Raw genomic sequence first — 27,980 nt, forward strand, 5'->3', positions numbered from 1 at the left:
GCCTCTCCCCGCACCACCTCTCCATCCCTCGCCGTGTTTTATAACTTCACGGAATCGCGCTCTACCGCCGGTGGGACACCTCGCGCCGCCGCCGCCACCGCCAGAGTCCGATCGTATGGACGCCGAGGCCGGCGCCGCCGGCGCCGACCAGCTTCCGGTACGCGCCCCAGGCTCCCTCTCATTGTCCCCGCCCTTCCATTTTCCTTCGCCATTATTCGTTTGCGCTGATTGGACCGGACGTGAATCGGAGACCTAAATCAGAGTGTTCTCGCTTCTCCGGGTCGTTGTGCGGGCTCTGCGGGTTCGCCTAGGCCCGAATGATCCTAGGGTGAGATGCTGGTGGATTTGATGCGGAGTTCTGGTAGGGGGGATCAGGGATTTCGCCCGACTTGTACGGGAGATCTCATCTCTGCATTCGTTTCGGTATTTTTTGTTCTTCTGGGACTCGATCGGAAGGGGGTTCTCTTTTTGTGTTTTTTATCGTTGTGTTTTCCTGGAGAAGATTTGGTTTCGGCATTTTGTTTTGCTGCGAATGAATGATATGTGCAGGAAATGAGCTAGCCTTCATAATCGGCTTCACAAGCGTTTTTCTTTTCTTTGTAAGATTTGATTTTACAAGTGAGAAAGAGCATATCTATGATGGAAAAATGCCGATATTGTTTACAATCACTTCGCAATTGTAGGAAGGGATGGGATTGCTGCCAATAGAAAAAAAATTGATTAAAAAGAGGGAAACACCAATTTTCATGTCTTCAGGCAGGACATTTTATCCATTTAAGTTCCGATGATAGAAAAGAAGAGTTAGGATGTATGTAGAGTACCAGGGATACCTTTTATGAGCCTGTACTTCCTAAGTTCTTACAGAGGCATGGAGCAGTATGTTGCTCCACCACAGAGACTTCCTAACTCTTATTCATGCATTTTCAGTGGCGGCAACGCTACAGGAATCTACTACTTCTAGCATACCAGAGCTTTGGCGTTGTCTATGGGGACCTAAGCACATCGCCTCTTTATGTATATAAAAGTGCATTCTCAGGAAGGCTATCTCGATACCAAGATGAACAGACAGTATTCGGTGTACTTTCCCTGATATTTTGGACCTTCACACTTGTTCCTTTGCTCAAGTATGTCATTATTGTATTGAGCGCTGATGACAACGGCGAAGGTAAATGATAATTCCTTTGTAAGCAGTCTCTTTTCTTTATGCCCGTTATTACATACCTCATACTCCCTCTGATCCATAAAAAGTGTCGCCCATTTTGTACTAAGTTAGTGCAAATTTTGTACTAAGTGGGCGACACTTTTTATGGATCGGAGGGAGTATTATTGTTATAAACTTGTAGTAGGTTGGCCATTTTTATATAAACACTGGTCAACAAAGGATAAATAAGTATTTAATCTATTGGCTGAGCTTATACATTTATCATTGTGATGAATCAGCTTACGGGAGAAATATACATTTAATCTATTTGCTGAAATACTGGAATACATTTATCATCGTGATGAATCAGCTTACGGGAGAAATATACATTTAATCTATTTGCTGAAATACTGGAATATTTTTCCAATTTATTCTATATCCTTGGTCAACAATGGGCAAATAAGTAGCCGCTGAACCTTTTGTAGGTGGACCATTTGCTCTGTATTCACTCCTCTGCAGGCATGCAAAGCTTAGCTTGCTTCCAAATCAACAAGCAGCGGATGAGGAACTTTCTACATACTACAGAGATGGGTTTGCAGCTCAACATGGATCTACACCTTGGCTACGAAGGTTTCTAGAGAAGCACAAAACAATCAAAACTGTGCTTCTCCTTGTAGTTCTTTGTGGTGCTAGCATGGTGATTGGTGATGGTGTCCTTACTCCAGCAATCTCAGGTGGATCATCTGTTGGTAACCTTCAATGTAGTTCACAGTTCCAGTTATTAACCTTTTGTATACTTGCTTTGTTCTGCTCCTTTTCTTGCAGTCCTGTCATCTATGTCTGGATTGCAAGTTCGAGCTACTGGTTTACAGGATCGTAAGTACAATTCATCTCTGTGAAATATGAACTCATAAGGCACAATATTTAAACACGTGTGCTCATGTAGGAGTATTGTAAGGTTCATTTTAGCTTCACTTCGTATTTATTTGATTATCTCTGAATGAACTACGAGACATGATACACACACTTGCTTTTATTAAATTTATTATTATTATTATTATTATTTGTTCACCTCGAATACCGGATACACTTGATTTACTGCCAGAGCACATGTATTCTTAATGGCATGGTGTCATCGACCAAAGTTTAATGTTTAGTGTATCATGTAATGCATATGCTTTGATCATGTGGTTGTCTCTGTTAAATTTAGCTTTTCAAAACTAGTTTGTATATATTTTTTGTTTTCAAATGCCAGTTTGTGCATGTATATATTTTTCTTTCAAAAACTAGTTTGTGCAATACTGTGCAAATTAGATTCTGTCATTTTGTATCGTTAGATTATGTATCCTTGTCCTCCAAACACCAATTTCTTTAGAAGTTCGACCTATTATACTTTAGGCTTGACTGCAGTAAACACAATTTGTTTGCTACACAGGTTCTGTGGTGCTACTTTCATGCATTGTATTGGTTGGTCTGTTTTCCTTGCAACACCGAGGTACTCAGAAGGTAGCATTCATGTTTGCACCGATTGTCATCATCTGGCTCTTTTGCATTGGTGGAATCGGTTTGTACAACATAGTTCATTGGAATCCAAGGATATACCAAGCACTCTCTCCATATTATATTGTTAAGTTCTTTCAGACAACCGGTACAGATGGCTGGATTGCTCTAGGAGGAATACTGCTTTCTATGACAGGCTAGTAACTACCAACATTTATAGGGGTTAAGATTATGCTTTGCTTCTACTTTTTTAGTCCAAAAAATCCTAGGAAGGAGTTATGATTCCTTTCCACTTTACAGGAAGTGAAGCTATGTTTGCTGACCTCGGTCATTTTACAAGTGCATCTGTCAGGGTAAGTGGAGCTAGTGATGATAATATCTGTTATTTTCTGCACTGAAAAATTCCCACCTGTCAGATCAGTCCTTTTAGTTTCTATAGTTATGTTTGATGGCGCAGTGCTGCGTGGCAAAACAATTATGAAGAAATAACCATGGACTTTTAATTTGCCAAAAGTTATCTTATGAAAGCAGCATAAAAAAGTTCATGTCCAAACAACCTTTTTGTGAAAAGATATCTATTTAACCTGCATATTATAAGCAAGGATATTCCGCTAGGAGTCCAGTTAAGTTCTTTGTTGTGGACAAATTGGTTCTTCCATGTGATGCTTTTGTGATGCCTGCTCGGTTCTTTGTCATTGATGCATTTGAAACCTCCTTCTTGATTAGACTTATGTTTCTCTTGTTATTACTTACGTAGTTACGTTTATGTTTGCTTAAACTATACCCCCACCTCTTGTGGTAGGCTTTGCTGCTGAATCTGTTTCTCCTTGTTCCAGCTGGCTTTTATTACCATCATATATCCATGCCTCACATTACAATATATGGGCCAAGCAGCATTTCTGTCAAAGAACATGTTTCACATGCGCACAAGTTTTTATGACTCCATCCCAGGTTTTGCACCTCTCTCTCACTCCTCTCCCTCTCCTCTCATTCTCTCCAATGTTGTTTTAAGTTTGCGTTGTCATCCAGGACCTGTATTTTGGCCTGTATTTGTGGTGGCCACTCTTGCTGCAGTCGTTGGAAGCCAGGCTGTTATCTCAGCTACATTCTCTATTGTAAAGCAATGCCATGCTTTGGGATGTTTCCCACGAGTGAAGGTTGTTCATACATCGAGGTGGATCTATGGGCAGATATACATTCCTGAAATAAATTGGATCCTTATGGTGCTTTGCGTAGCTGTCACAGTTGCATTCCGTGATACTACCCTTATCGGAAATGCCTATGGTAAGCCTGTAATAGCAGATCATGAGATTCAAGATATTTCTTGCACACAGCCTTCTTAATTTTTCCAGCATTCTGATGCACTGAGAGTCTAAGCATTGCCATGGTTTGTAATTTCAGGTATTGCTTGCATGACTGTCATGCTTGTTACTACATTCTTGATGGCATTGATCATCATCTTTGTTTGGCAAAAGAACATAATATTTGCCTTGTTGTTCCTATTTTTCTTCGGATCCATTGAAACTGTCTATCTTTCTTCATCTCTCATGAAGGTTCATCAAGGGGGATGGGTGCCTCTTGTGCTTGCTTTTATATTCATGTCTGTCATGTTCATTTGGCACTTTGGAACAAGAAGGAAGTACCAGTTTGATCTTCAGAACAAAGTGTCAATGAGATCGATCTTGTCTCTAGGTCCAAACCTTGGCATAGTCCGGGTTCCAGGAATTGGACTGATTTACACTGAGCTGGTGACTGGTGTGCCTGCCATCTTCACACATTTTGTCACTAATCTTCCTGCCTTTCATGAAGTCCTAGTCTTTCTTTGTGTTAAGTCAGTACCGGTCCCGTATGTTCCACCAGATGAGAGATACCTTGTGGGTAGGATTGGACCTAGAGCATATCGGATGTACCGTTGCATTGTCAGGTATGGTTACAAAGATGTGCAGAGAGACGATGAAAATTTTGAGAACATGTTAGTTATGAGCATTGCAAAGTTCATTATGATGGAAGCTGAGGATGTCTCGTCTTCAGCCAGTTATGATATGGCTAACGAAGGAAGAATGGCCGTCATAAGAACCACTGACGATGCTGGCACACCATTGGGCATGAGAGATTTGAGTGGTCTAGCGGAGTCCATTTCTACTACGAGGAGTAGCAAGTCTGAGAGCCTTCGAAGCTTGCAGTCCTCTTATGAGCAGGAATCACCAAGTGTAAGCCGTAGGCGCCGTGTTCGCTTTGAGCTGCCAGACGAGGACAACATGGATCAACAGGTGAAAGATGAGTTACTAGCACTCGTGGAGGCGAAACATGCAGGGGTTGCGTACATAATGGGCCATTCTTACATTAAAGCTAGGAGGAGCTCCAGTTTTCTGAAGAAATTTGCAATCGATGTTGGCTACTCTTTCCTCCGGAAGAACTGCAGAGGTCCATCAGTCTCGCTGCATATTCCTCATATTAGTCTGATAGAAGTTGGTATGATCTACTACGTGTAGCCTAATGCTCTTGTTCACATGTGGGCATCAGGTGGCAACCAAGCATGGTGAGTCTGCTATGAAATAGACCACATGAGCTAGTTTAAAACTGACAATACTCTTTTTTGCTCATATATTATTTGGATATGCACCATTGCTCTGGGTGTGTGTGGGGTGGGGGTGGGGGTGGAGGGGGGGGGGGGGTTCCACTGCAAAAGGTCATAAGACAATCTTTCATGCCATTTCGGTTGCCCTCTGTTAGCTTCATATGTTATTGCTTCTTCCTTTTGAAATATCCTGCCAAGAAGTCCCAAATCCTAAATAAAAAAAAAACTAATTTTCACTGGAAACTTTCAAGTGTATACAAAGTACTTGACCATTGCATGTGTTGATGATTCTGCCAAGGTTTTTCTACACAGTTAACATTTCAATGCACTTCTCAATTCCTGATTTCCTTGTAAGGTAATTATCAATTTGCATATTCAAGGATTATGGGATGGATCAAAAACATATGGCACGGAGAGGGTAGTGTGATATACTGTTTCTTTGAACTGCATGATTGATAATAATACTTCCAGCTCTCTTTTTGTAGTGCTGCCTATGGACCCCTGTGGTTTTTGTCTGGAGTTGAAGTTGCAATCTCTAGGGACGGAATGCTGCATCAAAGTGCTCCCAGTTTCAGTCTGGTAGAGATGAAGGCGCTGTGCATGTTAATATTACTTGTCAGCCCAAATAAAACGCCAGATCCGTATTATTGATTCTAGTTCTTTTTTTTCTTTTGGTATATCTCTATACATGCGATGTATTTTCTTTTCCCTGGGAACGACGTCACGGAAGTCAATTCTGTCATATAAATTAATTTTGCCGCTTCCACCATAACTTGCCTGCGATAAAAATCTTACAATGGCGTCATTCAAATTCCATATCGCAAGTCACAAGTTCACAACCAATGTGACACATTGCCCACTTATTCTTGTATACTAGTATACCCGCATGTAACAAGGATTCAACACATAACAATTCCCTTTCAAAAAAAAAAACAGAGAACAACTCCAGTTTCTAGTGCATGTTCGTTGTTCAGAGCGTATAGAACACATATGAAGTGCATGGACATAAGATGGGCGTATAGAACACATGGACATAACATAGCTTTGTCCTTTATTGGAAACATCTATTTACAAGCCAACGGGCTCAAGAGGTTTCTCAACTGTTAGTAGTGTGAGCCTCAGACAGATGAACCAGCAGTAGCCACCGTCTTGTTGAGCAGCTCACGCAGCGCTCCTGGAGAGGTCACTGGAGGGCTGCACTTGAAGTCCTGGCACACATGCGCCACCACTAGCTTCTCCGGTGGGCTGCTCCGTGCCATCTGAGCGATGTTGGCGTTGTTGCTCTCCCAGAATCCCATTTCTTCCGTGTTCCTGGGGTCTATCTGGATCACCTGGAGCAACAGGCGTGGTATCCTGATCTGTAAATATACAATAGAGGTGCTGTGTTCGAAGATATAATATGACTAATTAGTTTATTGCTCACAGTTCTGTTCGGGTCGTATGACGAGAATGTAGCTGCAACCATGTCTTGAAATTCTGTGGATCCTTTATCCCCCACCAGCACTACTTGCTTCCTTGACGGGACAGAGAGCATGTCTGCTGCGCAGCACATCAATGGCAACGCTATACCAAGTTCCCTCAGTCTCGTCTCAAAAACCGCCTGAAAAGTTATAAATGCATAGGCAAGCAGATATCATCTGGCTAGAAAAATGACCACCTCGTATGTCCAAACATATCATGTCACACATCATCTATTCATCTGTGCTGACGTGCTAGATTAGTTTGCCAACAGAAATGCTTAATTCAAGAACCATTAAATATTTTTGTACAAGCGCACATGTTACATGAGATATAAATGCCTTGCCAAACAAAGAAGCACTGTTACTATCTGGTGAAAATAAATCAATTTAAGCTACAGAAATCAAAAGGCATAATTTTTTATGTTACTGTGATACTGCTGTAAACCAAACTACTGTTGTAATGTAATGCATATAAACATAAAGGCAAATGATAAATACATACCAAGAGATGTTCAACGTTACGTTTGTAACCTTCAGATTTTGCAGCATCAAATATACTTGACAATCTGATCAAGTTGATAGCTGCCATCGAGTTTCCAGAGGGTTCTGCACCATCATAATCTTCTTTAACACGCAAAAGAACAGAAGGGTCTTCTCCAGGAGTATTGAAATAGCCACCCCCTTGTCTGTCCAAGAACAACTGATCCTGCAGATGTTTGTACATTCTAGTTATGGCAAAGTATAATGAAACGACGCGAGATGCAACATCGAAGCATTTAACAAGTGTGTTTTGCTTGCCTGAATGACTTGCAGCTGGACAGCCCACAGAAGCCACTCTGTCTTACCACCATATTCATAGATATCCAGCAAGCCATTGATTAGAAAAGCATAATCATCTAAAAATCCTGGTGCTTTTGCTGGGCCATTTCGATAACTATGATGCAGCCTTTTTGAGCTTGCATCATACAGCTTTTGTTTTATAAAGGTTGCTGCCTTTTCTGCAACTTGAAGATATTCTATTGGCTGCAAAAATATCCAGAAATATGAGTGGACAAGAAACAAATTCATGTGGTCATAGCTATAGTTGGATAGTGAATAAGCATGGTGCATAAAGCAGGTGAAGACAAAAATGTACCAAAAAACATCCTCCGCTACACACGAAGAGGAGATGGCTAGGAACTGAATATGAAGCAACATATAGGGCTACTGGTGCAAATGATAAAGTCCACATACAAAAATCATGGTGCTTTCTTTGTCAGACAAGGCACGACATACTAGATGATTTCATTTTAATTGTTTTGCACGAATGTATGGGCGACAAAGCCTAGAAGAAAGCAGGGATGGATAAAGCAGGAGCGCATGGCATGTAGCGCTGACCATGTACATAATCACAAAACCATAGTAACACTAGTTGATGTCAATGAACGAAAATGAAATGCAGCATTCAGAGGATGGACAACAGAATTTACATGGCATCCTGTTACTGGAAAATAGAACCTTGTCCCAATCGATCCTGACTTCAGAATTTGTGAGGCTCTTGCAAAGGCAGATATTGCTAACCCATTCCATGAAACAATAACCTAAAACAAATCATTGTTAATAGATTATGAGAACAGATTAAAACAAGCTGTGCCCAAGATGTAGACAAGGACCTTGTCATCCAAATGTGGTCTTGGCCTTTTTGATCGGACATCAAACAGTTTCTGCCTGCAATCCCCCAGGATTTGAGAATATTCATCAACAGACTTGCCAGACTTCGATGCTACCAAGGAACCCGGTTTTCTTTCTATTAACACATTTTTACCACTGAACTCGTTGTGAGGATCACTCATCCCTGAAAGGTCACAATTGCCAGACGATTTAACATAGTAGTGGTTCTTGAATAGCTCCGCATCCTCCCCAAGCGTGTCTTCGATCTTCGTAACAAATATTAGGCAGCGTAAGCATACAATAATAACAGAAGTTGAAGCCAATGGATAGAACAGCAAATCTAAATATAAAAACCCCAGTAAAAAAATCTAAATATAAAAAACATTTCAATCAAATGATGCATAGCACTAAGCAGGTACCAACTACATGAGAACAGTTTAATTGCTGACTAGTAAAAGGTATGTATAAGATACCGGTTATGGATTTCAGTTTCGTTAGCAATGCCATAACTTGAACCCTGAGTACATTTGTCGTGGAAGAAGAGAAATAGGGACCATAATGGTCATCTAACAGAAGCGCAGGCCCATGTAAACAGCTCTGACATGTATTAAGTGAGTAGGATGCACTAGCACTGAAACCAAGTTAACTGCAGGCAGACTCAGTCACTCAGATGATGGTATACAATAGTTTAAACTTCAAGACCAGACCATTTTCATGGTTTAAAGAAAGACAATTGTTTCTAAGTATTGGGCAGGGGCATACATTATGCTGATGAACATATATAGCAAAAGGCTCACATATGCACTAGTAACAATATACCTCTTTACTTGTCCACACATAAAAGGATCCCTCTTTTTTTCTTGGAGCACCTTCATATTCTGAACTATCAGCATCTTCTGCTGAGAAAATTTCACCTTCTTCTCCAATCATGTCTCTCCGCAAGTAATCAAGTATATCACGTGCAACTGAAGAATAACACTCATCTCCCGTGATAAGAAATGTATCCAAGTATACATTGGCTATCTGTCCCTGGTCATACAACATCTTCTCAAAATGTGGAACTGAACACAAAGAGAAGATATGAGAGGGGAATTCTGCATAAACATGAAAAGAAAATTTCTCCCTGAGATCAAAGAAACTTACCATGCCAGCACTCGTCCACACTATATCTATGAAAGCCACCTCCAACATGGTCATGAACTCCACCTCTAGCCATGCATTGCAATGTATGAGTTACCATCTTCAGTATGTTTTGACCTTCACTCTCCCGCCTAGCTTCCATGTGCTTTCGAAATTTATAGAGCATTATACAATCTTCAACAGGTCTTGGGAACTTGGGAGCAGAGCCAAATCCACCAAATTTCGGGTCGTAATTGCTTGCTAACTGCATGGGTATAAGGTGCAGAGCTATTAAGAAAAACTATGAACTTAAGTTGTAGACATAGATCTACACGGTTCTACGTAAGTTTTATTCATATCAGAACATCTCAGCCATCCCTACAACATTGCAGCAATATACTTAGGTTTCCACAAGTGACATCATTGATTAGTGGTGGCGTCACAACTACTAATTCACCAAAGCAGACTCCTTGGTAAGCTAATATTTGAATTTAACCACGAAGTCCATCGATGGAGCACAATAAAATCATGTTGCTAGATTCAGGGCTAGATTAATCGACTAAAAGACAAGAATTAAGACCCTCCTTCCTCATGTACATACACACTACTGCTGTTCAAGTATAACCAGTCGAAGTTAAGACCATATATATCAGACTTTTTTCTGCCGCATTTTGGTAGTTTTGTAGTATTTCCCAGAAGAGGTAAGAACAGTAGAAATAACTTTGAATTTTTCAACGTAACTCTTTTGTAATACCACCCCGGCACCCAGAACAGGCTCTTCCTTGAAACTGTGACTATGATATGACTATGCTTGTTACAACATCGTCTCGCTTAAGCACATTAGATAGCTAGTTAAGAAAAATAAACATGAAAAGGCAAGTCAGATTCCGATAGTGGTGCTGAGTTGAGAATGTCGGCGTCCTAATAAATCAAAATCAGGAACCAGGATTTTCCATCCAGGGAAAACACAGTTTAGCTACTGCAGTATTGTTAAATCAATAATGCAATCAGTTTGCTCGATCGGTTTTAACTGTCATTACCATTACGTTAATGTAAATAAATATAAATTGGAGCAATTCTCAAACCTTTTCTACACATGTGTCTACATAAACAACAGCCACATCATTCGGAACATCTTGAGAGGTAGCCTTTGCAGACAATGCGTCTCTAAGTTGCTCGATGACCACATTTCCTGCCTGCTCAAGCGCATCACGTTTAGTTTCCCAGGCTTCCTTGACCCTCCTGAAGAGAAGTCATGTGTGGAACTGTCAGATCATGTAGCAGTGATCAACTTCAGAAATAATGTGCTTCGGCTGATACCTTAAAACAGTCTTGAAGCCAGGTCTTCCGTATTTATCATCTGGTGGAAAGTATGTACCACCCATCAACGGTTTCAAGTTAGGCGATAAAAAGACGCTCAAGGGCCAACCACCACCACCATACAGTGCCGACACATATGTCATATATACCTAAAAGATGTGATACTGGCATCAATAAAGGACCTGATGTGACACTCAAAAGGGACACAGTTACACACACTGGAACCTTTTAAGTGTCACCATGTAGAAGAGAAAAGAAAGCCTGCAGCCCCATAAGAAACAGCGCATTTTATACATTTGATCACTAAAAAAACAGAATACCTTGTCAACATCTGGCCGCTCTTCACGATCCACCTGTCAAAACTTTTAATCAGAAAGAAGAATTGCAGTTACATTGCATATGGATAAATTCCACACTGCGAAGACATGTAATGAGTGAGAAATAATAGAATTAGTAATTAATGCTTATGACTACCTTGATGCTAACAAACCAATCATTTAGGATCTTAGCAACTTCCTCGTTCTCAAAAGACTCCACCTCCATTACATGACACCTTCAACATTCAGCCAAGAAAAACGGATGATCGAAACTAAGATTAACATCCAGTTAATAGTTAATGCTGTAGAGAAAATTCACGAATGATACTATTTATAAACATAAAATCAATAAAGTAACAATAGATGTAAAGACAACTCACCAATGGCATGTGCTGTAGCCAACTTCAGTTCACATCCACATTTTACATGAAACAAAACAAGCATGTCACAACAGAACAGAAGATGGAACAAATTTGTATGAAGTCACAAGTTTGGACTTGGCTAAAATGGAACAGATTTGAATACATTGTAGCTTTAGTTCAAACTTGATGAAATCCAACATTACACAGTTATTTGCCATGCCAGATTGCCGGTGGTTATCATTACTCTGCTCCAAAATATAGCACGACTCGTCAACTATTGATCTAACGCAACGGTTTTACTATGAAATTAAGTTACCATGTCAAGGCATCAGTCCACTGCACAACTGTAGCACAGTCGGAACATAAATGGATGGAACATTACACTAAAATAACAGTACTATTTTGGAGAGTGTATTTACTTGAGAGGAAGATAGGTACGTCCATTTTGCGAGCCTTCTCGAAAGCCTCATCCCCCCAAGGATACCAATCGACCTGCATGGTAAAGTCAATAAGCATGCCACTCCAATCATGAATCCACACAAGCGATACTAAAACCATCTCAGACCCGGAGCGAAGAACTCAAAAGCAAATCCACAACCTGGCTCAGGCTCAACCACGCCTCCTTCACCCAAGTACTAGCTCCTCAAATTAAGCAAGCGAGAGGCGTGGAAGCGAGCACGCGGCGGCTGCAAACAAGGTGCTCGGCGGAATCCGGCAGAGAGGGAAACATCGGGCAAACAAGGGAGTGGTGGCAGTGGGGACGGACATCAGAGTCACTCACCGGATTGTGCGCGTGCTGCAGCAGGTAGGGGCTGTGCTCGGCGGCCAGGCGGTTCGGCTTCCCCGGCCCGCCGTGGGCAGACGACGAAGACGAAGACGACATGGCGGCGGCTGCGGCGAGGCGGAGGGGCGAGCGGGTCGGCGCGGCGAGGCGGTGGCGGAGGAGAAGCGTGGAGAGCATAGAGGGAGGGAGGAGGGGGCCGGGAGGCCCGGGAAGGCAGGAGATGATGCGGGCGGAGGCGGCGAGCGGCGCCATGTGTCCGATGCCTCTCGATGACACGTCCAACAAGGCATTTTGTGTCACTGCGCCCTGGGTCCCGCCCCTCATCGACATAGAGTCGCAGAGATACAACTAGAGGTATTAAAACCAGTTTTCTCACCTCTCTCGGAAACCGACCCGGTCAGTCGGACCGGCAAGAAAACCAGGATAAGCCTCAGGGTAAACTCGTCTTTTCATTAATCACCACCAGTTCATACTCTAATCACCGTTTTCGTGTTCTCGCTTCACTCCCCGTAAATATTTTATTCATTTCTTCTTCCTTCCCCGTCTTAACTACAGATTTTATTCTTCTCCTTCCTTTCTTGACTGGAATCGCTCCGTGCGCTTGCGGAACTGGAATTGCTGAGTTATCTGTATCTGCAATATCCGTACGGCAGTAAAATTCCGCGCAAGTTTGGGGATCGCCGGTAATCAACCGACCGCCGCAGTTCCAGCTGCTTCTTCTTCCCCCATACTCGTTGGTTCGTCGATCGCGCGCGCCCAAGTTTCGGGGGTGGTGGATTCGGCTGATTTGGGCCTCCGGTAAGGCGATTCTGCTGTCCTTGTACCCAACCCTGTCTTAGATTAGCCGGATTTGCGCTGGAATTTGTTGTGATTTTCGGGCTGGGGTTTCTTCAGGGGCATATGGAGGTGGATCGCCGCGGGTTGCTGAAGGCGGCTGTTCTGCTGTGCGGCTTGCTCGTGGTTTGCTCCGGGAGAGGTGAATGACTACTAGCCCTCCTCCTAGTCCTGCGCTTGATCCTGCTCGCATTTCGAGCTGTTCGGTGTGCTTGACTGGTTTGGTACTCCGTATTAGTTTGCTTCTAAAAATGGGATGCTTCCAAAAATATGCAACCATACATGCGTTGGATTAATTTGACCCTCTTTTTCTTCCTTCAGATATGATGGGACGAGCTGCAGAAAAATTATCATGTTAGCAAAGGGAATTTTTATATTTTGTAAAACACATTCATCTACATGGATACTTTTCTCCATCTGTATTGAGACCCTAATAACGAAATTCGGTTGAAATATGCTCATGTTTTTTTTTCTCTCTTTCTTGGTAGTACAGGACTACCTTGATCTTGCAATGCAGGTTTCAAATGTCTTGTTGGGACCCTAATAGCCTGCCCAGAATCAGAAAACTGTGTTACTTTAACAAGGAGCATCATTTCAGATTCCTTATGACAAAACAAAAGGCAATAAAATAGGAACACAGTAATTCATGCGTGTGCATTTGATTCAGAACTATCATGTTTTTCCTCTTGAACCTTGAACTCAAAAGTTATACTGTTGTGATTATTCTCTTATTGTCACATAATCCTTTTGCTTCACTAGGTTGTGTATTTTCAGCACGTATTTAGCACGTCCCGTGTTACTCTTGATGTTCATTCTTTATTTTTGTGATACAGAACCTTCAATTAAACACCACCCGTCCACAACCATATATAACTCAACTCTTGCCAAGACACTTGTGGAATATGCTTCTGCTGTAAGTTCATTTGTCTTCTGTTTATATTTGTTGTTCCTGAACTCCAGATTATCCTTTCTATCATCCTATGGACTAAATGTTGTCAAAATCATATTCGAGAGAAGAACAAAATTATTTCTAGTGTTTGTACAAATTCCTACTCATAATGTGCATGTTGGTTAAGTTCCTTTTCTTCCTGATATTTTGGAGTTAAATTTGGTTATGTCTTGCAGATCTATACTGCTGATTTGACACAATTGTTTACTTGGACATGTGCTAGATGCCGTGATCTGGTCGAGGTAAACATTCAGAGTACTGACGTGCTTTCTGTTTACCGTAACATGATTTATGTTACAACTTTGTGCACTGGAATTGATGATGAAGTAAATTTGTTGATGGTCCCAGGGATTTGAGATGATACAGATCGTTGTGGATGTGGAGAATTGCTTACAGGTTCTTCCTTGTGTTCATTGTCTGTTTATCTCCATACCTCTAGTACCTCTTATATTGATCATGTTGTGATGAACAAGCAGGCATATGTTGGTTTTGCTAGTGATATCAATGCTGTTGTTGTTGTGTTCAGAGGAACTCAAGAGAATAGGTAATTAGCACGTACATGCTTCACTATTCTTGCTTATTATTAAAGTCTTGATTCAGAATATTCTGTCTTTCATAAGAGGTAGATCTAGCATGTATTTCAGTTTCATTTTTCTTGCTTATTGTTCAAGTTTTGTTTGCTTTAGTTTAGTGTTTCTTCTTCTCTGAGTGCAATATGGCTTCTAAAATGCAACCTGGAAAGTATGGCCATATCTTTTATAACCTCTGAACTGTTTCACCTCCAATTTCTCAGCATCCAGAACTGGATAGAGGACTTGTTATGGAAACAACTTGATCTCGACTACCCTGGCATGCCTGAAGCAATGGTGAGTATAGGATTTATAAAGCATTGTAATTGAATCGCAGTGTGACATAGTAGGCCCCCTCCCCTTGGTTATAGGTACACCGAGGATTTTATTCTGCATATCATAACACAACACTGCGCGATGGAGTTGTCAATGGTATTCGAAAGACTAGGAGATTGTACGGAGATGTTCCAATCATGATCACAGGACATTCAATGGGTGGAGCTATGGCTTCGTTCTGTGCACTTGATCTTGTTGTGAGTACTGAATCTTGTCTGAACCTGAAACACATTAAACTTGAGCTTCTCTATTACATCTTGTTGTTTAGAAAATTGTTCTCCGTAATTATATCTACTAAGTTTTTTGCATTGTGATTTATAAGACCTTCTATATGTCTTAGCAATTACTAGTAATTTGCCAAACATTTCTTTCCTACTGGTTTAAACACCACAGCTAAAATGGAATTTCTGTTTCATTTTAGGCGAATTATGGGTTTGATGGCGTGAGACTAATGACATTTGGGCAACCTCGTATCGGCAATGCTGCTTTTGCTTCTTATTTCAAGAGATACTTGCCTCACGCGATTCGAGTTACTCATGCACATGATATTGTCCCTCACTTGCCACCGTACTTCACGTTCTTCCCGCAGAAGACCTACCACCACTTCCCAAGAGAGGTATGCTGCAGTTTGCTGTAAATTTGTTGTTGCTACTTGTGTTGACATCTACTACTGTCTACTGACACAATTACAAGCATGGAATGCCTTACAGAAATTACTTATAGACTTGTATACTAGTTTGTGGCTTGCGATACTCATTATGTAGTGATAACTAGCAGTACAGTAGTAAACGACAAATGCACCATTACCCATTCTCCAACAGTCTAATGCATAAAGTTTGCAAGTTAGAACGGCCCAAAATTCCATTAACAAAATCTATGGACGCAGAAACACGATTCTAGGATTTTCGTCAGAACCTTGTGGACACTCAGACATGCTCAAATTCACTGGGGCACACCAGAGTTCCTCTTGGCACAAAACTCTTTTCTCTAATGCCACACTGACATGCTCCTTTCTCCAGGTATGGGTCCACAATGTCGGGCTTGGGAGCCTGGTATACTCAGTGGAGCAGATCTGCGACGACTCTGGCGAAGACCCAACATGCAGCAGGTTCCCTACTCCCCCCCCCCCCCCCCCCAACCACCACCTCTCCTAAAGCACACGCGTCGCGCCACCGCCACGCCGCAAATTATCCGCTCTTCCTTAACATGGTCAGCCTTGTATCTCCAGGTCTGTGAGCGGCAACAGCGTGCTAGACCACATAACCTACCTTGGTGTCAGCATGCACGCTGAGGCTCCAAGCAGCTGCAGGATCATCGGGAACCACGCCACGCTGCGGTACGAGATGGACCTCCGCGGGAACGTCATCGTCATGTCGAGGCGGCGGCAGCACGGCCTGTCCGACGAGCAAAGACACAGTGTGCAGTGAACCCATGTAAAGATGTTGCAAGTATATGTCACAGTAGTAGTTGCCGTTTCCTCTCTGCATTGCATCAGGGAATGGATTGGAAAAGACCACGCTGGACTGGCATGATGCTTGCTGTAAATGTTGTTTGGTAGTAATGTGAAGCATCCTCCAGTTCGAAAATAGGTGCTCTCATCGTCCTGTCTTGGTTTACTCTTAACCTGTTTTTTTATATAAATAACGTGCGCGGTTTATTGATCGCATAACCAGTACTGTGTGGTTATTACAAACAGTTTCCCGGATAGACCGACCTAGCTTTATTGAGCAGCGTTATTCAAGACTGCCCGTCAGGCGAACCTGACCTGACGGGAGGAGGGACAGGCAGGGTGTAGGACGAAAAGACATCTTTTCTGTTGGGCTATTTTTTTTCCCCCGGGAGCCCAGTTTAGTTTGTGTAGCCGGTCCGGCCGGAGACACGGACGGACGTTGTTGGGCCGCCGATGTATGGTTTAGCAGGAGGCGATAGGGCTAAACTAAACACGAGCCGAGGAGAAGCTGGGCTTAAACTAATCCGTCCCCTCCGTTGAGGCGTGCGGCGCCGCGTGTACACGGCTGATGACGTCGGCCGGCCAGTGGAGAGCGTGGGGCGGCAGACCGGGAGAGCGACCCGGGCCCGGGGTACGTGGCGCGCATTGCACGGTGAATCCCGGACCAAATTCGGTGGGGGCAGACCAGCAGATGGAGAGAGCGACCTGGGTTACGTACAGGCGATCGATCGCACCACTTATAATTATCCAGGAGCAGCTGCTTAGCACTAGGCTCTTAGCTACTGGAGACTGGAGTGGCACTGCTGGTTAATTTGGTCGGGTTTGACCAAGCCATGCAAGGACAGACAGACAGACAGACAAGGCGCGTCCAATGTCGTCGTCCCATGCATGCAGATGCGTCCGTCATGGACTTTGGCTTCTCGCCCGAATTCCGTTGCACACTTTGTACTCCAGCTAGTACGTGCGTGCATCCATGCAGCACGTGGCACACGTTCGGTCTCTGAATTAACCCGACCATGAGAGCAGAGCACGCACGGCCGGCATGATCATCGTGCACGTACCACTGGATTTTAAGAAATAACCACCGGTTCGAGTCCGATCTTCCATGCACGGACCCATATCGACCGTGCGGTGTGGCCGATCGAGCACAAGCTCCCTCCACGGCGCATGCGATTCTCCGTAGTTAATTAAGCTCGTTGATGTTCCCTGCTTGTTTATTTTATAGGCCAAATTAAGTTAAGCTAGGCTCCGGTTGAATACCACGACTACGGAGTATCCACGTACACAACGTGGAGGAATCATGCTAGCCCAAGTTTGTTTGACTGGTTCGTTTTGCCTCACTGCTTGTTCATTAAAAAAAAGGCAGGGACTAAGAAGTTTTATAATGTGTATACATTGCTAACACTATCAAGCTCGTTCTATACATTTATGCGATATCGTTCTATACATTTATGCATATCGCCTCTCTCAGCCCGGTATTCAACTTTGTCTTAAATGCGTACGCGCTAGTATGCGTCTAGATACGCATGTATTTAAACAAAGTTTTGACACTTTCTTAACTCTGTCTAGATACGCATGTACCTACACATTAGAATGCGTCTAGATATGTGTATATCCACACAAAGTTGTGATACTTAATACGAGACGGAGGGAGTACAAATCAGTTAGACAGAAAAAAAAATCACTGCGTTTGTAAACAATAAGAAATGTACATATACACACACATCGCCGTCACATGGTGTGAAACTAAAAAGAGAAGAAACCTTTCGCTGCGTGGCAAAACGTGAGGTGTGAAAGAAATCGAGCGGATGATGCATGCAGAATTTAAATGCGGAGGTGGCACTGGCAGCACGCAGCAGCGGCAGGAGGCGAAAGAAAATGAATGGATGGATGCGCCCCCAAAAGATCCCCTCTTTCCTCTCTTCACTCACTCGCCCCAGAGACAGAGCTGACTTTTGCTCTCTCTCTGCTCCCCAGCCCGGCAGCCTCATGTTCTCCTCCTTCCTGTAGCTTCTTCCATCCCCCGCCCGCTCCCCCAAATTCGACCCACCGCAAGCCGCACCGCAAACCCTCTCCCGCCGCGCCTAAAAATCCGCTCTTTTTGAACGGGGGCGGCGGGAATCTGTCCGCAGCGGCGGCGGCTCCGTTCTCTTGGTTCTAGGGTGGGGGGGAAGACGGGAGGGTGTGGCCTTGTGGGGGAGAGGAGAGGAGAGGAGCTCGGATGAGCTGCTTCTCGTGCTTCGGATCGGCCCAGGCGGCGGCGGCGGCGGGGGAGGCCGAGAAGCCGGGGCACGCGCGCAAGGACGGCGCGGCGGCGGATCGCGGGGCGGCGCCGCACAAGGGCGGATCAGGTGCGAGCGGGAGGGGATAACGGCTGCTGGATCTCTGGAACTGTCTTTTTTTGCTTTCGCTTTGCCGTGTTCCTCTCTTTGGGGGATGCCCGCGGCGGGAGTGGTCCTGTCTCCTGCCTGCCTTTCTTTGCTTTGCTTCTTTGTTGTTTTTTTGTCCCCGCGTCTCGCGCTTGCTGTCTGCGAATCATGGTTTCGGTGGGGGTGAAATTAGAGGAAAATGCGCAGAGCTGCGGCCTCTCCCCGGCAGACTGTGCTCTCTGCTGTATTTGGCGAGGAAAAAAGTGGAATGGGACGCGTCATGCGTGCTAGTGCTAGACTTGCTTCTGGTTATGAGAACTAGTTGCGGTTGTATAGTTTGCCTTGTCTGTATGGGTTAACACTAGAACTCAGAGAACATGCAGTAATCTGGCTCTGGTTATGCGTGACCCCAGTAGATGGATAGCGAGCGACTAGGAAGTGATGTATGTATGTTGTTACTGGTCCTTGAACTATAGGAGACGTTAGATACACATAATGCGGCTGCCATTTCAGTAATCCTTTTGTAGTTTTGCTTTTACACATCTGCGGTATGATCATGCCAATGCATTTGTACCAGCTAACCATATGGCTCTTCTTGGTGACACACAAATTGTGTGCATAAAATTCTAGGGTTTGGCAGCATAAAACGCAGGATAGTGGACTATTTTACTGTCGGAAAATATTGATGAGGAGGATCCTGTCTTTTCATGAAACTGATTGATGGATATTGACTAGTTTCATCCTTGTGATAACCCTCATGTTGTACCACTGAACCTTTTGTTTATGTTTCTACTGGCACTGTTAGTGCTCTGAGAGTAGCACACTTAACTGATTGCTTCTAAACAACTGACTGCTAACTCTGGGTCATTTTCTGCTCAGATAAAGTGAGACCGCAGGGTGGGTCAGACTCTAAGAAGGATCATCTAACCATCCCTAGGGATGCAAACAGCCAAAATATTGCAGCACAGATTTTCACTTTTCGTGAACTTGCTACTGCAACTAAGAATTTCAGACAAGATAGCCTTTTGGGCGAGGGAGGTTTTGGCCGTGTATATAAAGGTCGTTTGGACAATGGGCAGGTTAGTCTTTCTGAAACTGGTGTTTCGAGAAAAACAAAATGTTGGTAGAGTTGATATTTTACTAGATACAGCTAAGTTTCAGATATTGATTGATTCAGCTGAAATATCCACTTATCTAGTAAAATGTTGGTAGAGTTGCTGTATCTTTTTCAAATATACATCATAGTAGTCCTCGATACTGACAAAATAGTTCTACTTCTCAGGCTGTTGCTGTGAAGCAACTTGATCGTAATGGTCTCCAAGGAAATAGAGAATTTCTGGTTGAGGTCCTCATGCTCAGTCTTTTGCATCACACTAACCTTGTCAATCTTATTGGTTACTGTGCGGATGGTGATCAGCGCCTTCTTGTTTATGAGTTTATGCCATTGGGCTCACTAGAAGACCATTTGCATGGTTTGTTTGTCTTCTCTTTTCCATCTAATATTTGAAATTCCTGCTAGTGCTTATAGCAACTTATACTCCCTCCGTCCTGAAATAACTGACGTGGATTTGTATAAGAATCTATACAAATCCACGTCACTTAGTTCAGGACGGAGGGAGTACAAAGTATTGTATCATTACATTCTGTAGACTGTTGCATGCATCCTTAAAACTCAATGCAATCTGTGATGGAAAGGCTAATGTATTCATTTTCTAATATATAGATGTGCCGCCTGATAAGGAACCTCTTGACTGGAACACACGGATGAAGATAGCTGCAGGTGCAGCTAAGGGCCTAGAACATCTTCATGACAAGGCCAGCCCTCCTGTTATTTACAGGGATTTCAAGTCATCAAACATTCTTCTTGGTGAAGGATTTCATCCGAAGCTGTCTGATTTTGGCCTTGCAAAACTCGGTCCGGTTGGTGACAAGACTCATGTTTCAACTCGTGTTATGGGAACTTATGGCTACTGTGCCCCAGAATATGCAATGACTGGGCAGCTCACGGTGAAATCAGATGTCTATAGTTTTGGTGTTGTTTTCCTTGAACTGATCACAGGGCGCAAGGCAATTGACAACACCAAACCCCAGGGGGAGCAAAACCTGGTGGCATGGGTATGCTTTTACACTATTACTCATTTCAGTTAACAACTTGACATACTACGCTTGATAATTTCTGGTGGGAGTTTGCGCATAGCTCCTTGTTTCATTCAGTATTCTTATTGAAATACTATCCTGCTAATCAAACTAAACCTGCACGCTTGTTCCTTCATAAATCAATTGTACAACATTTGTTGAGTTTTATCTTGGAAGTATTAGCTTGTGGACAATTTGATTATGAAAGATGCCTTGAATGTAAGCAAATGTCTTGCCCTCCCTCCTGGCCATGAAAATTGCTGACCAATTTAAACACCATCTTCACCCACCTTGGTAGTTCAATTGCTGACTGCAAACATTTCTATGAAATGTGAAAATTTGGGATGTTTAAGCATTCAATTGAATACGTTCTTTTTGTTACTCTGTCCTGAAATTGCTACTAGAACCGGTTGGCACTGTAGTCTTTGGCTCTTATCAGAAACATAACACTTTGACTGTGGATAGTTAATACAGCTCATCTGATCTGCAGGCTCGTCCACTCTTCAAAGATCGCAGGAAGTTTCCGAAAATGGCCGACCCAATGCTTCAAGGTCGGTTCCCCATGAGAGGTCTATATCAGGCCTTGGCTGTTGCTGCCATGTGTTTGCAAGAGCAAGCCACAACTCGCCCTCATATAGGAGATGTTGTCACTGCTCTCTCATATCTAGCTTCTCAGACATACGATCCAAATACCCCAGTTCAACATAATCGGAGCAATTCATCGACCCCTAGGGCCAGAAATGTTGTCAGGCGGAACGAAGATCCACGCAGTGCGCGCTCTCCGAATCACCATTCACCAGACTTGAGGAGGGAGGCTGCCAGAGCATCGAAATACGGAGCGGAGGTTAGCAGGACTAGTTCTGCTGGAGATTCTGGTCGGAGATCAGGATTGGATGACATGGACATGGCAGGGACACAAGTAGGCAGTCCAGCTCAAACAGGGAGAAAAAGAGAGACTCCAAGGACTGCTGACAGGCAGCGTGCCATCGCAGATGCCAAATCGTGGGGCCAGAATTCTAGAGAACGGAAGCTATCAAACGGCCACGGCAGCTTTGATAGTAGTACAAATGAGTAAAGTCAACAGGTGTAGCCCTAGCGGAGGGACGAGTTTGCTTCGTCAGCACCAAACGGCCCAGATCTAGGAACATGGTGTTCTGTTCCAGCTCGGTTCCGTTGTCTGTGAATAAAGGCTTTTTTTCTTGTGCCCCTCTGGCCATCAGCAACTGCCTCATGGTTGCTTTATCTACGTGTCGTTGCCATCGACATTCCTTCTTCCCAGCGGCGTCCATTCCTTGCCTTGCGAATGCGATCGTGTCATGTTACTCATGGAGATCCTACAAAGATGCAGCTGGAAACAAGAGATTGAAAAGGAAAGCGAAGACTGTTGTATCTGATGAGTGCTCTCGTCTGTTTCCTTTTGCGGTTTTACAGGATATGATGATCTGCACTGCACCTGTGTTGTGAAAACTGAGCTGGCTACCTGGAGCCTTTGAGGTTTTGTTCTGATGAGATTTCAGGTTTGGGGATAGCATAGATTATTACCATATTACCCTGTGCCTCGTACAGCTACTCTTTTGTTTCTTTTCTTTCTTTTTTTGTGTGTTGAGTCGCGTTATGGAGTCATTTATTTGTATTAGCTTCAGTCAGTGTTCTTCTTTCTCCCTGTATGTATCTTAGCGCTGCGATTATGTACTTGAGCATGGAGCAAGTAGTTATATCAAGTCGTTATTTCGCTGCAATGTTCCTTAATTTGTTACATGTTTCCTGACCGAGACCAATGTTTGTATAGTATCATTTCGCTGCTATGTTCAGTCAAGCTGGGATGGAAAGAACACGCTGCTGGACTGCAAACATGCTTGCTGTAAGTGTAAACAAATGTTGTTTGGTGATGATACCGTGGAAACATTATTCATCCGTTCGAAAATACGCACAAAAGCTTGGTGATTGGTAGTGCTGGGCTATCCCTCCAAATGGAGGTGAGGCTGCATCGTGAACCGGTCATCAGGATGAGATTGCTTTTCTGTTGTAGGTGGTCACGATACGGTAAAATCGGCCAAAAGCGATGGCATGCCGCATGCACCATATATGAAGTAACACATGCATCAGGCCAATTCGATAAGAAGTGCTAGCGCGATCTAGCCTTTCTCAGAACATCCTCTTAATCCACACAACATTCCTTCCATCTCCGGCTCTCTTGCATCATGTTAACAGGAGGAAGAGGTAGGTAGTACAGCAAGACCCGAAAGAGCACGTACTCTACGTACGGCTGTTGATGTACTAGTACATATAAGTGAATTGGACGACCTTTCCAGTTTCAGTTTCCAAAATCAAAGTAGCAGAGTTGTGAAGAAATTCAGGGTTTGATCAGAGCCAGAGTGCGCCGGCTTGGCGGAGCAGCGGCACGAGCTGGCCGGCGAGGTGCAGAGACATGACCCGGTCCGTGGGCCCGACGAGCCTGCCGCCGATGAAGACGGCCGGCACTGGTGGGCTCCGGCTCCGGCTCCGGCCCACCATCATCCCGGCGAGGGCCCGCTCCACGTCGCGGTCCACCTCGTGCACGGCCCAGCTCACCCCGAGCTCCCGGAACAGCGTCTCCACGGCGTGGCACAGGCAGCACTCGCTCGCCCCGAAGATCACCACCGCCCGCTCCGACGCCAACTTCGCCACCCGATCCGCCATTGCTATGGCTTTGCTTGCTTGCTTGCTCCCAAACTGCTCTCTCAAGTCTCAGCTAATGCTGCCTGCGTAAGCTAGCTATATCTTGATGATCAGCTTTCAGCTCACTTCACTTGAGTTTGGCTTCTTCTTGGAGTTGTGTTTTTTTTATGGTGGTGATGACCCCGACGGCGGTGCCTATTTATAGATGACTTCTCTTACTTAATCCAGGAGGAGGAACTTAATTTGGTCGGTGCAATATATTGTAGGCGTAAATGTGGGTAATCTCGGCCGGGCAAGGATATGTTTTCTCTGTCAAGAGGTTCCAGATCAATTCGATCTGCAACCTTTAGATTTGTCATCCTTTTTGCTTTTGGGAGGTGCCAGATCGACATGTATATCGTCCTACTACTTTCCAATAAGTAAAAAATGAAGGTGATGTTGTGAAAATGCACATCTTTAAATTGTGCCACTATTTATAGTCGACTTTGCACGTCTTTCTTTTATCTCACGAAGTAGTATATATGTTGAGCTGTGCGATGGTCTAGTTTTTTCTACAACGTTTTTTTTTTTTTACTTTGGGAACCCTTGTTAAAAGTTCACCATATGCTTTTCTCAAATGGTATCATATTTTCAAGAAGACTTCCATTTCATATGAGATGTTTGCGAATTAAGATAGATCGTCAAGAACTAGTATTGAACTTTAATATTTTTGAAAAGCTTGAGTTATTACTAGCATATGATAGGAAAAAAAATGGATGCATGGTATCCAATTCAGTGCTTCAGCTGACGATTCATTATAGCTTAATTCCTGATAAGCTAGGCTTGCATGGACCATCCACTATAATTACCCTCCTTTTACCAATTCAGTGTGACAAGAAAGAATACCCGTGGAGTGACACACATGAATCACATTTTTTTTTCTGGTGCCATTGGACTAATCTTTATATAACCCCTTTGTTTAAGGCCTAACCGCTTTGTTTAAGGCCTAACTTGTATATTCTCGACGTGTCACCACAACATCATCAAGAATTTCCACGTCGGGTCCGGAATAAAATGGGCACGAATAAGTAGGCAATGGATTTCCAACGCCGACTAGCTTGCTAGGCACTTGGAGAATAATTATAGAATCCATCGCATTGGACATTGGTACCAAATGTGGATGTCGGTAGAATAAGCCTAAAAAGGAGAAATTAATTAATTAAGAAAGCAGGAACCGTCCCTATCTTTCTTTTCCCCTCGTTGGGTATGTGATGATCATGCAGAATTGACTTTGATATAGCTAGGAATGTAAAGGGGAAAAAAGATTAACATGATATGATTCGTTTATTCTGTCCTTCTAGGAGCATGATAAACCTACCTAGTCATAGTGCGTATGTACTACCTCCGTTCCTAGATGTACTAAGTCATATTTTTGTCATACTTTTTATAAAGTTAATCATACATATAAAAAATGTATCAACATTTAGAATATCAAATAAGTATACGATGGAGATAGATAGCACGTGGGATTTAAGAAGTAACTTAGAGTTGTAGATGTTGATTGATTTTCCTATAAACTTGATCAAAGTTTTGACTTACGACAAAACTAGTGCTTCTTACATTTAGAAAGGAAGGACTAGCTGATAATATGCACTCTCGAATTTGTTTATCTACATGCTCTGTTTTAAAATTCTGTTTAGAATCGCTAATATTGTTGCATATTCCTCTTGTTCCGCTACAAATAATTAATCAAATTTCTTTTTATCTATGCACATAAGCTAGGCTCACAGCTCACTGATACAAAACAAAATTTCCTTGGAAAATACCAATTATTTTTAATATTGGTTTCATTGGATAGTGAAGAATAACTTTTAGGGGATTTATTTGTAGTAAACAATATTCTGGCATCAATAACAAACACAAAACGGAAGAAAGCACACGGTATGCGACAAGAGGAGTTTTGTTGTCAAGAAAGGCCCATTCTGTAATGGGCCATAAAGGGGGCCGGCGAAAGCACTCGGCCTTGAACAGCTCGGGCCGGGTTTACTGGGCCAGGCCATCTGTGCTTACGTGTACTCCTCTCCTCTGGTAACACCTTCCCCCTCCTTTCCCCTCTGCTCTCTGTTTCCCGGAGAGCGAGAGAGAGAGAATGGCGTCGCGACTCCTGACCCGATCCAAAGCCCTAGCGCTCGCTGGCCTCTCCCGCGCCAACGCGGCCTTGCCGGCGCCGCCGCTCGCTACGCTCTCCCGCGATCCGTCCGCCGCCGCCGTCCTGTCGCCGCGGCAGCCGGCGGTGGGCTCACCGATCGGCCTCTCCAAGGTCCATCTCCATCATCCCTTCTCTCGCTCTCTCTCTCTCTCTCACTTATGCTTAGCTTAGAGGCCTGAAATAGAATGGAGGAATTTGTATCTAGGAATTCTATTCATGTAAGACTTTCTGTGGTGTTGGTGGAGATCGGACGACGATGATGAGGGAAAATGATGGAAATGTTCCCCAGTTAGTTGTAATTCTTGTTGTGCGATCCTGCCTCGTCAAGCTCTTTAATTTGCGGGTCAGTGTGGGGTGTAAGATGGAACCTGCTGCCACTTTCACCTTCGCGCAAGCCTTGTCGCATGTCCAAACCCATTGGATTGAGGATAAAATCGAATCAATTGGCAGGTTGGGTTAACAAACAGTCACCGAGATTGGTGTTCTACATGGCACAAGAGTGCATCATATGACATGGAATTGCAGATGTAGACAGTCAAGCTTGAAGTATCTTGCTGATACCAGAATGTTAACATGGTTTCAACAAGGGTGATTCCTGCTGATAATCAATTATTGCTGATTATGCTAGTACGATCTTTCCTTGTGGGGCTCAGTACTCTTGGTTGGTGCCATCCGTTTGGTGCTTATTATGTTTTCTACTGCAGATATAAAATGACAGAATCATCTAGGAATTACTTGCCGGATCTGTTGTCTTCTGTAATTTCTTATGCAACTGTGTGTTGGCAACTTGACTACGTTGTTGGGTAGAACTGATGTTGCTTTGCACACACTTCATGTTTCATATGCATTGTTGAATGTTAGTTGCTCTTCTTCTCTGTCCTTGGAGAGCTAAATTATAAAGGATGAACTGGAACTTATCTTGTATGGAAAACAAGGAATACGGTAGCACAGTCCTACTTTTACTTGGCACAGAGAGAGTAGGATTTTACATGTACGGTTGATACATTTGGTTTGCTTCACTGGTCAGAATCACTTGATATCCACGCTTCACATTTTTATCGAACTTGTTGTTTGTGTGTACTTCAGTACTTGTGTTAACATATCTGTCTTTTTCAATGAGTGAGTCTACTGTTCTCGTAGTAATTTGTTTTTGTGGTGCCATTTTATGTTCCCATGTGCAAGCAGATTCTAGGGTATGAGCAGGCATTTCGGCCCGGTGGGACACAAGTATTACCTCGTTGGTTTTCTACTGGAGCCCCCAGTGGATCTTCTGTTCAGCAGGTTTGTTTGTGGTGCCAATTTAATAGGACTCATATCAGTTTGTGTTTTCACTTCCTATGAGTCAATGCATGCTTGCAACATTCAAAGTTTCTTATTCTCGTAGGCCTCAAAGACAATTGCTGGGATGGTACAATCTGATGCACTGAAAACACAGGATGGGGCCTCAGCCAAGGTTACAGCATTCAGCCCATTGGACGCAACTATTGCCAAGCAGAGAAGCAGTCCACTGACAGTTGAAAGCTTGAAAGTGAGGCGATCCGAGATTTTAACAAAAGTTACATTCTACATGATCCCGACTCTGCTTCTAGTGTCAAAGAACAGCATCAGCACTTCTCTCCTCGTCGCATCAGTATACCATCAAGTCTACATGTTCCACAAGGAGATATTTCTGGACTATGTCCACCACGATATCACCAGAAAGTGGGCTTTGATATACTTCAAGCTGCTCTTGCTAGTCATGGCCAAGGACACAGTGGTCTACTTCGATTTATTCTAAAGCTTTCATGTTATTCGTTCTTCCAGAAATATGTCAGGAACCCCGTCTGTACACTGAAGATAATCATGGTGGACAAAATGCGCCGCTTGTTCGTCTGTTCCCCAGTGCTGCTGCTGCTGCCTTTTCTTTTCCTATTGACTGTGATTGATTGATGAATGGCCAACCAAAGTAGCAAGCAAATGTGTTTCTTGAAGCAAGGAAATCAGTTGCCCCTAAATACATGCTTAGATGGAGACATTTTGCCCTAGTTTTTGTAATAATGGTGGCACTATCAACCCTTGGTGTTATTATAGCTATTTACCCTTACCTTGTCAAATTGTTCCGATTTACATGTTGCGTTGGCTCCATTGTCAAATGTGCGTTGAACTATTTTGAACTGCTTAAGGAGGTGGTGAGACCACATACATACATGCAAGTGCTTATTTAGTTGGGCTATGAAACAAATTCTGATGGCCTTCTTCATAATACCGGACGGCCGCTAAA

The 27,980-nt window shown here is 43.5% G+C and overlaps 6 protein-coding genes across 8 annotated transcripts; 4 read left to right on the forward strand and 2 right to left on the reverse strand.

Moving 5' to 3' along the window:
- LOC100845472 (probable potassium transporter 2) lies at window positions 1–5,985 on the forward strand. Its single transcript, XM_003564977.4, has 10 exons — window positions 1–157; window positions 928–1,165; window positions 1,627–1,875; window positions 1,967–2,017; window positions 2,577–2,837; window positions 2,942–2,994; window positions 3,478–3,592; window positions 3,671–3,925; window positions 4,043–5,180; window positions 5,705–5,985. Exons 1-9 carry the CDS (start codon window positions 116–118, stop codon window positions 5,131–5,133), a joined length of 2,355 nt encoding a protein of 784 aa, XP_003565025.1. The 5' UTR covers window positions 1–115; the 3' UTR covers window positions 5,134–5,180; window positions 5,705–5,985.
- An 86-nt stretch (window positions 5,986–6,071) lies between these two features.
- LOC100834789 (spermatogenesis-associated protein 20) lies at window positions 6,072–12,427 on the reverse strand. Of its 2 annotated transcripts, XM_003567400.4 has the most exons (15): window positions 12,229–12,427; window positions 11,867–11,939; window positions 11,466–11,487; window positions 11,243–11,321; window positions 11,089–11,121; window positions 10,769–10,917; window positions 10,534–10,690; window positions 9,473–9,713; window positions 9,149–9,390; window positions 8,332–8,595; window positions 8,149–8,259; window positions 7,478–7,702; window positions 7,182–7,385; window positions 6,643–6,819; window positions 6,072–6,550 (listed from the first exon to the last, which is right to left on the reverse strand). In XM_003567400.4, the coding sequence occupies exons 1-15, from the start codon at window positions 12,406–12,408 to the stop codon at window positions 6,338–6,340; spliced, it is 2,370 nt and encodes a 789-aa protein (XP_003567448.3). In that variant the 5' UTR covers window positions 12,409–12,427; the 3' UTR covers window positions 6,072–6,337. The 2 variants fall into 2 exon arrangements, with proteins under 2 accessions (XP_003567448.3, XP_010232789.1); XM_010234487.3 differs by lacking the exons at window positions 11,867–11,939; window positions 12,229–12,427 and having other exon boundaries at window positions 11,089–11,130; window positions 11,466–11,493.
- An 88-nt stretch (window positions 12,428–12,515) lies between these two features.
- On the forward strand, window positions 12,516–16,523 carry LOC100835095 (probable feruloyl esterase A). 2 transcript variants are annotated; one of them, XM_014899085.2, is made up of 12 exons: window positions 12,516–12,666; window positions 12,787–13,029; window positions 13,126–13,207; window positions 13,899–13,978; window positions 14,191–14,256; window positions 14,363–14,410; window positions 14,491–14,558; window positions 14,808–14,880; window positions 14,955–15,116; window positions 15,341–15,535; window positions 15,939–16,027; window positions 16,148–16,486. In XM_014899085.2, exons 3-12 carry the CDS (start codon window positions 13,132–13,134, stop codon window positions 16,344–16,346), a joined length of 1,056 nt encoding a protein of 351 aa, XP_014754571.1. In that variant the 5' UTR covers window positions 12,516–12,666; window positions 12,787–13,029; window positions 13,126–13,131; the 3' UTR covers window positions 16,347–16,486. The 2 variants fall into 2 exon arrangements, with proteins under 2 accessions (XP_014754571.1, XP_014754570.1); XM_014899084.2 differs by lacking the exon at window positions 12,516–12,666 and having other exon boundaries at window positions 12,689–13,029; window positions 16,148–16,523.
- Window positions 16,524–18,225: 1,702 nt separating this feature from the next.
- Window positions 18,226–22,613, forward strand: LOC100845777 (receptor-like cytoplasmic kinase 185). The gene is made up of 5 exons (XM_003564978.4): window positions 18,226–18,720; window positions 19,618–19,817; window positions 20,021–20,210; window positions 20,462–20,853; window positions 21,365–22,613. The coding sequence occupies exons 1-5, from the start codon at window positions 18,591–18,593 to the stop codon at window positions 21,947–21,949; spliced, it is 1,497 nt and encodes a 498-aa protein (XP_003565026.1). The 5' UTR covers window positions 18,226–18,590; the 3' UTR covers window positions 21,950–22,613.
- Window positions 22,447–23,677, reverse strand: LOC100846081 (putative glutaredoxin-C2). The gene has a single exon (XM_003564979.3). The coding sequence runs from the start codon at window positions 23,551–23,553 to the stop codon at window positions 23,239–23,241; it is 315 nt and encodes a 104-aa protein (XP_003565027.1). The 5' UTR covers window positions 23,554–23,677; the 3' UTR covers window positions 22,447–23,238.
- Window positions 23,678–25,605: 1,928 nt separating this feature from the next.
- LOC100846386 (succinate dehydrogenase subunit 4, mitochondrial) lies at window positions 25,606–27,844 on the forward strand. Its single transcript, XM_003564980.4, has 3 exons — window positions 25,606–25,831; window positions 26,906–27,001; window positions 27,105–27,844. Exons 1-3 carry the CDS (start codon window positions 25,661–25,663, stop codon window positions 27,495–27,497), a joined length of 660 nt encoding a protein of 219 aa, XP_003565028.1. The 5' UTR covers window positions 25,606–25,660; the 3' UTR covers window positions 27,498–27,844.
- The last annotated feature ends 136 nt before the right edge of the window (window positions 27,845–27,980 follow it).

This window comes from Brachypodium distachyon, chromosome 2, assembly GCF_000005505.3.
Source record: "Brachypodium distachyon strain Bd21 chromosome 2, Brachypodium_distachyon_v3.0, whole genome shotgun sequence".
NCBI lineage: Eukaryota > Viridiplantae > Streptophyta > Magnoliopsida > Poales > Poaceae > Brachypodium > Brachypodium distachyon.

Bases quoted from the DNA above. Each gene is read 5' to 3' on its own strand.
- LOC100845472 (XM_003564977.4), top strand. From the start codon at position 116: ATGGACGCCGAGGCCGGCGCCGCCGGCGCCGACCAGCTTCCG. The intron at 158-927 runs GTACGCGCCCCA...ATGCATTTTCAG, and splicing joins CCGGCGCCGACCAGCTTCCG to TGGCGGCAACGCTACAGGAA. The intron at 1,166-1,626 runs GTAAATGATAAT...AACCTTTTGTAG, and splicing joins CGCTGATGACAACGGCGAAG to GTGGACCATTTGCTCTGTAT.
- LOC100834789 (XM_003567400.4), bottom strand. From the start codon at position 12,408: ATGCTCTCCACGCTTCTCCTCCGCCACCGCCTCGCCGCGCCGACCCGC. The intron at 9,391-9,472 runs GTAAGTTTCTTT...CTTTGTGTTCAG, and splicing joins TGTGGACGAGTGCTGGCATG to TTCCACATTTTGAGAAGATG. The intron at 6,551-6,642 runs GTGAGCAATAAA...CTGTTGCTCCAG, and splicing joins CATACGACCCGAACAGAACT to GTGATCCAGATAGACCCCAG.
- LOC100835095 (XM_014899085.2), top strand. From the start codon at position 13,132: ATGGAGGTGGATCGCCGCGGGTTGCTGAAGGCGGCTGTTCTGCTGTGC. The intron at 14,881-14,954 runs GTGAGTATAGGA...CCTTGGTTATAG, and splicing joins CTGGCATGCCTGAAGCAATG to GTACACCGAGGATTTTATTC. The intron at 15,117-15,340 runs GTGAGTACTGAA...GTTTCATTTTAG, and splicing joins TCTGTGCACTTGATCTTGTT to GCGAATTATGGGTTTGATGG.
- LOC100845777 (XM_003564978.4), top strand. From the start codon at position 18,591: ATGAGCTGCTTCTCGTGCTTCGGATCGGCCCAGGCGGCGGCGGCGGCG. The intron at 18,721-19,617 runs GTGCGAGCGGGA...TTTTCTGCTCAG, and splicing joins GCCGCACAAGGGCGGATCAG to ATAAAGTGAGACCGCAGGGT. The intron at 20,211-20,461 runs GTTTGTTTGTCT...TCTAATATATAG, and splicing joins ACTAGAAGACCATTTGCATG to ATGTGCCGCCTGATAAGGAA.
- LOC100846081 (XM_003564979.3), bottom strand. From the start codon at position 23,553: ATGGCGGATCGGGTGGCGAAGTTGGCGTCGGAGCGGGCGGTGGTGATC.
- LOC100846386 (XM_003564980.4), top strand. From the start codon at position 25,661: ATGGCGTCGCGACTCCTGACCCGATCCAAAGCCCTAGCGCTCGCTGGC. The intron at 25,832-26,905 runs GTCCATCTCCAT...ATGTGCAAGCAG, and splicing joins CACCGATCGGCCTCTCCAAG to ATTCTAGGGTATGAGCAGGC. The intron at 27,002-27,104 runs GTTTGTTTGTGG...TTATTCTCGTAG, and splicing joins GTGGATCTTCTGTTCAGCAG to GCCTCAAAGACAATTGCTGG.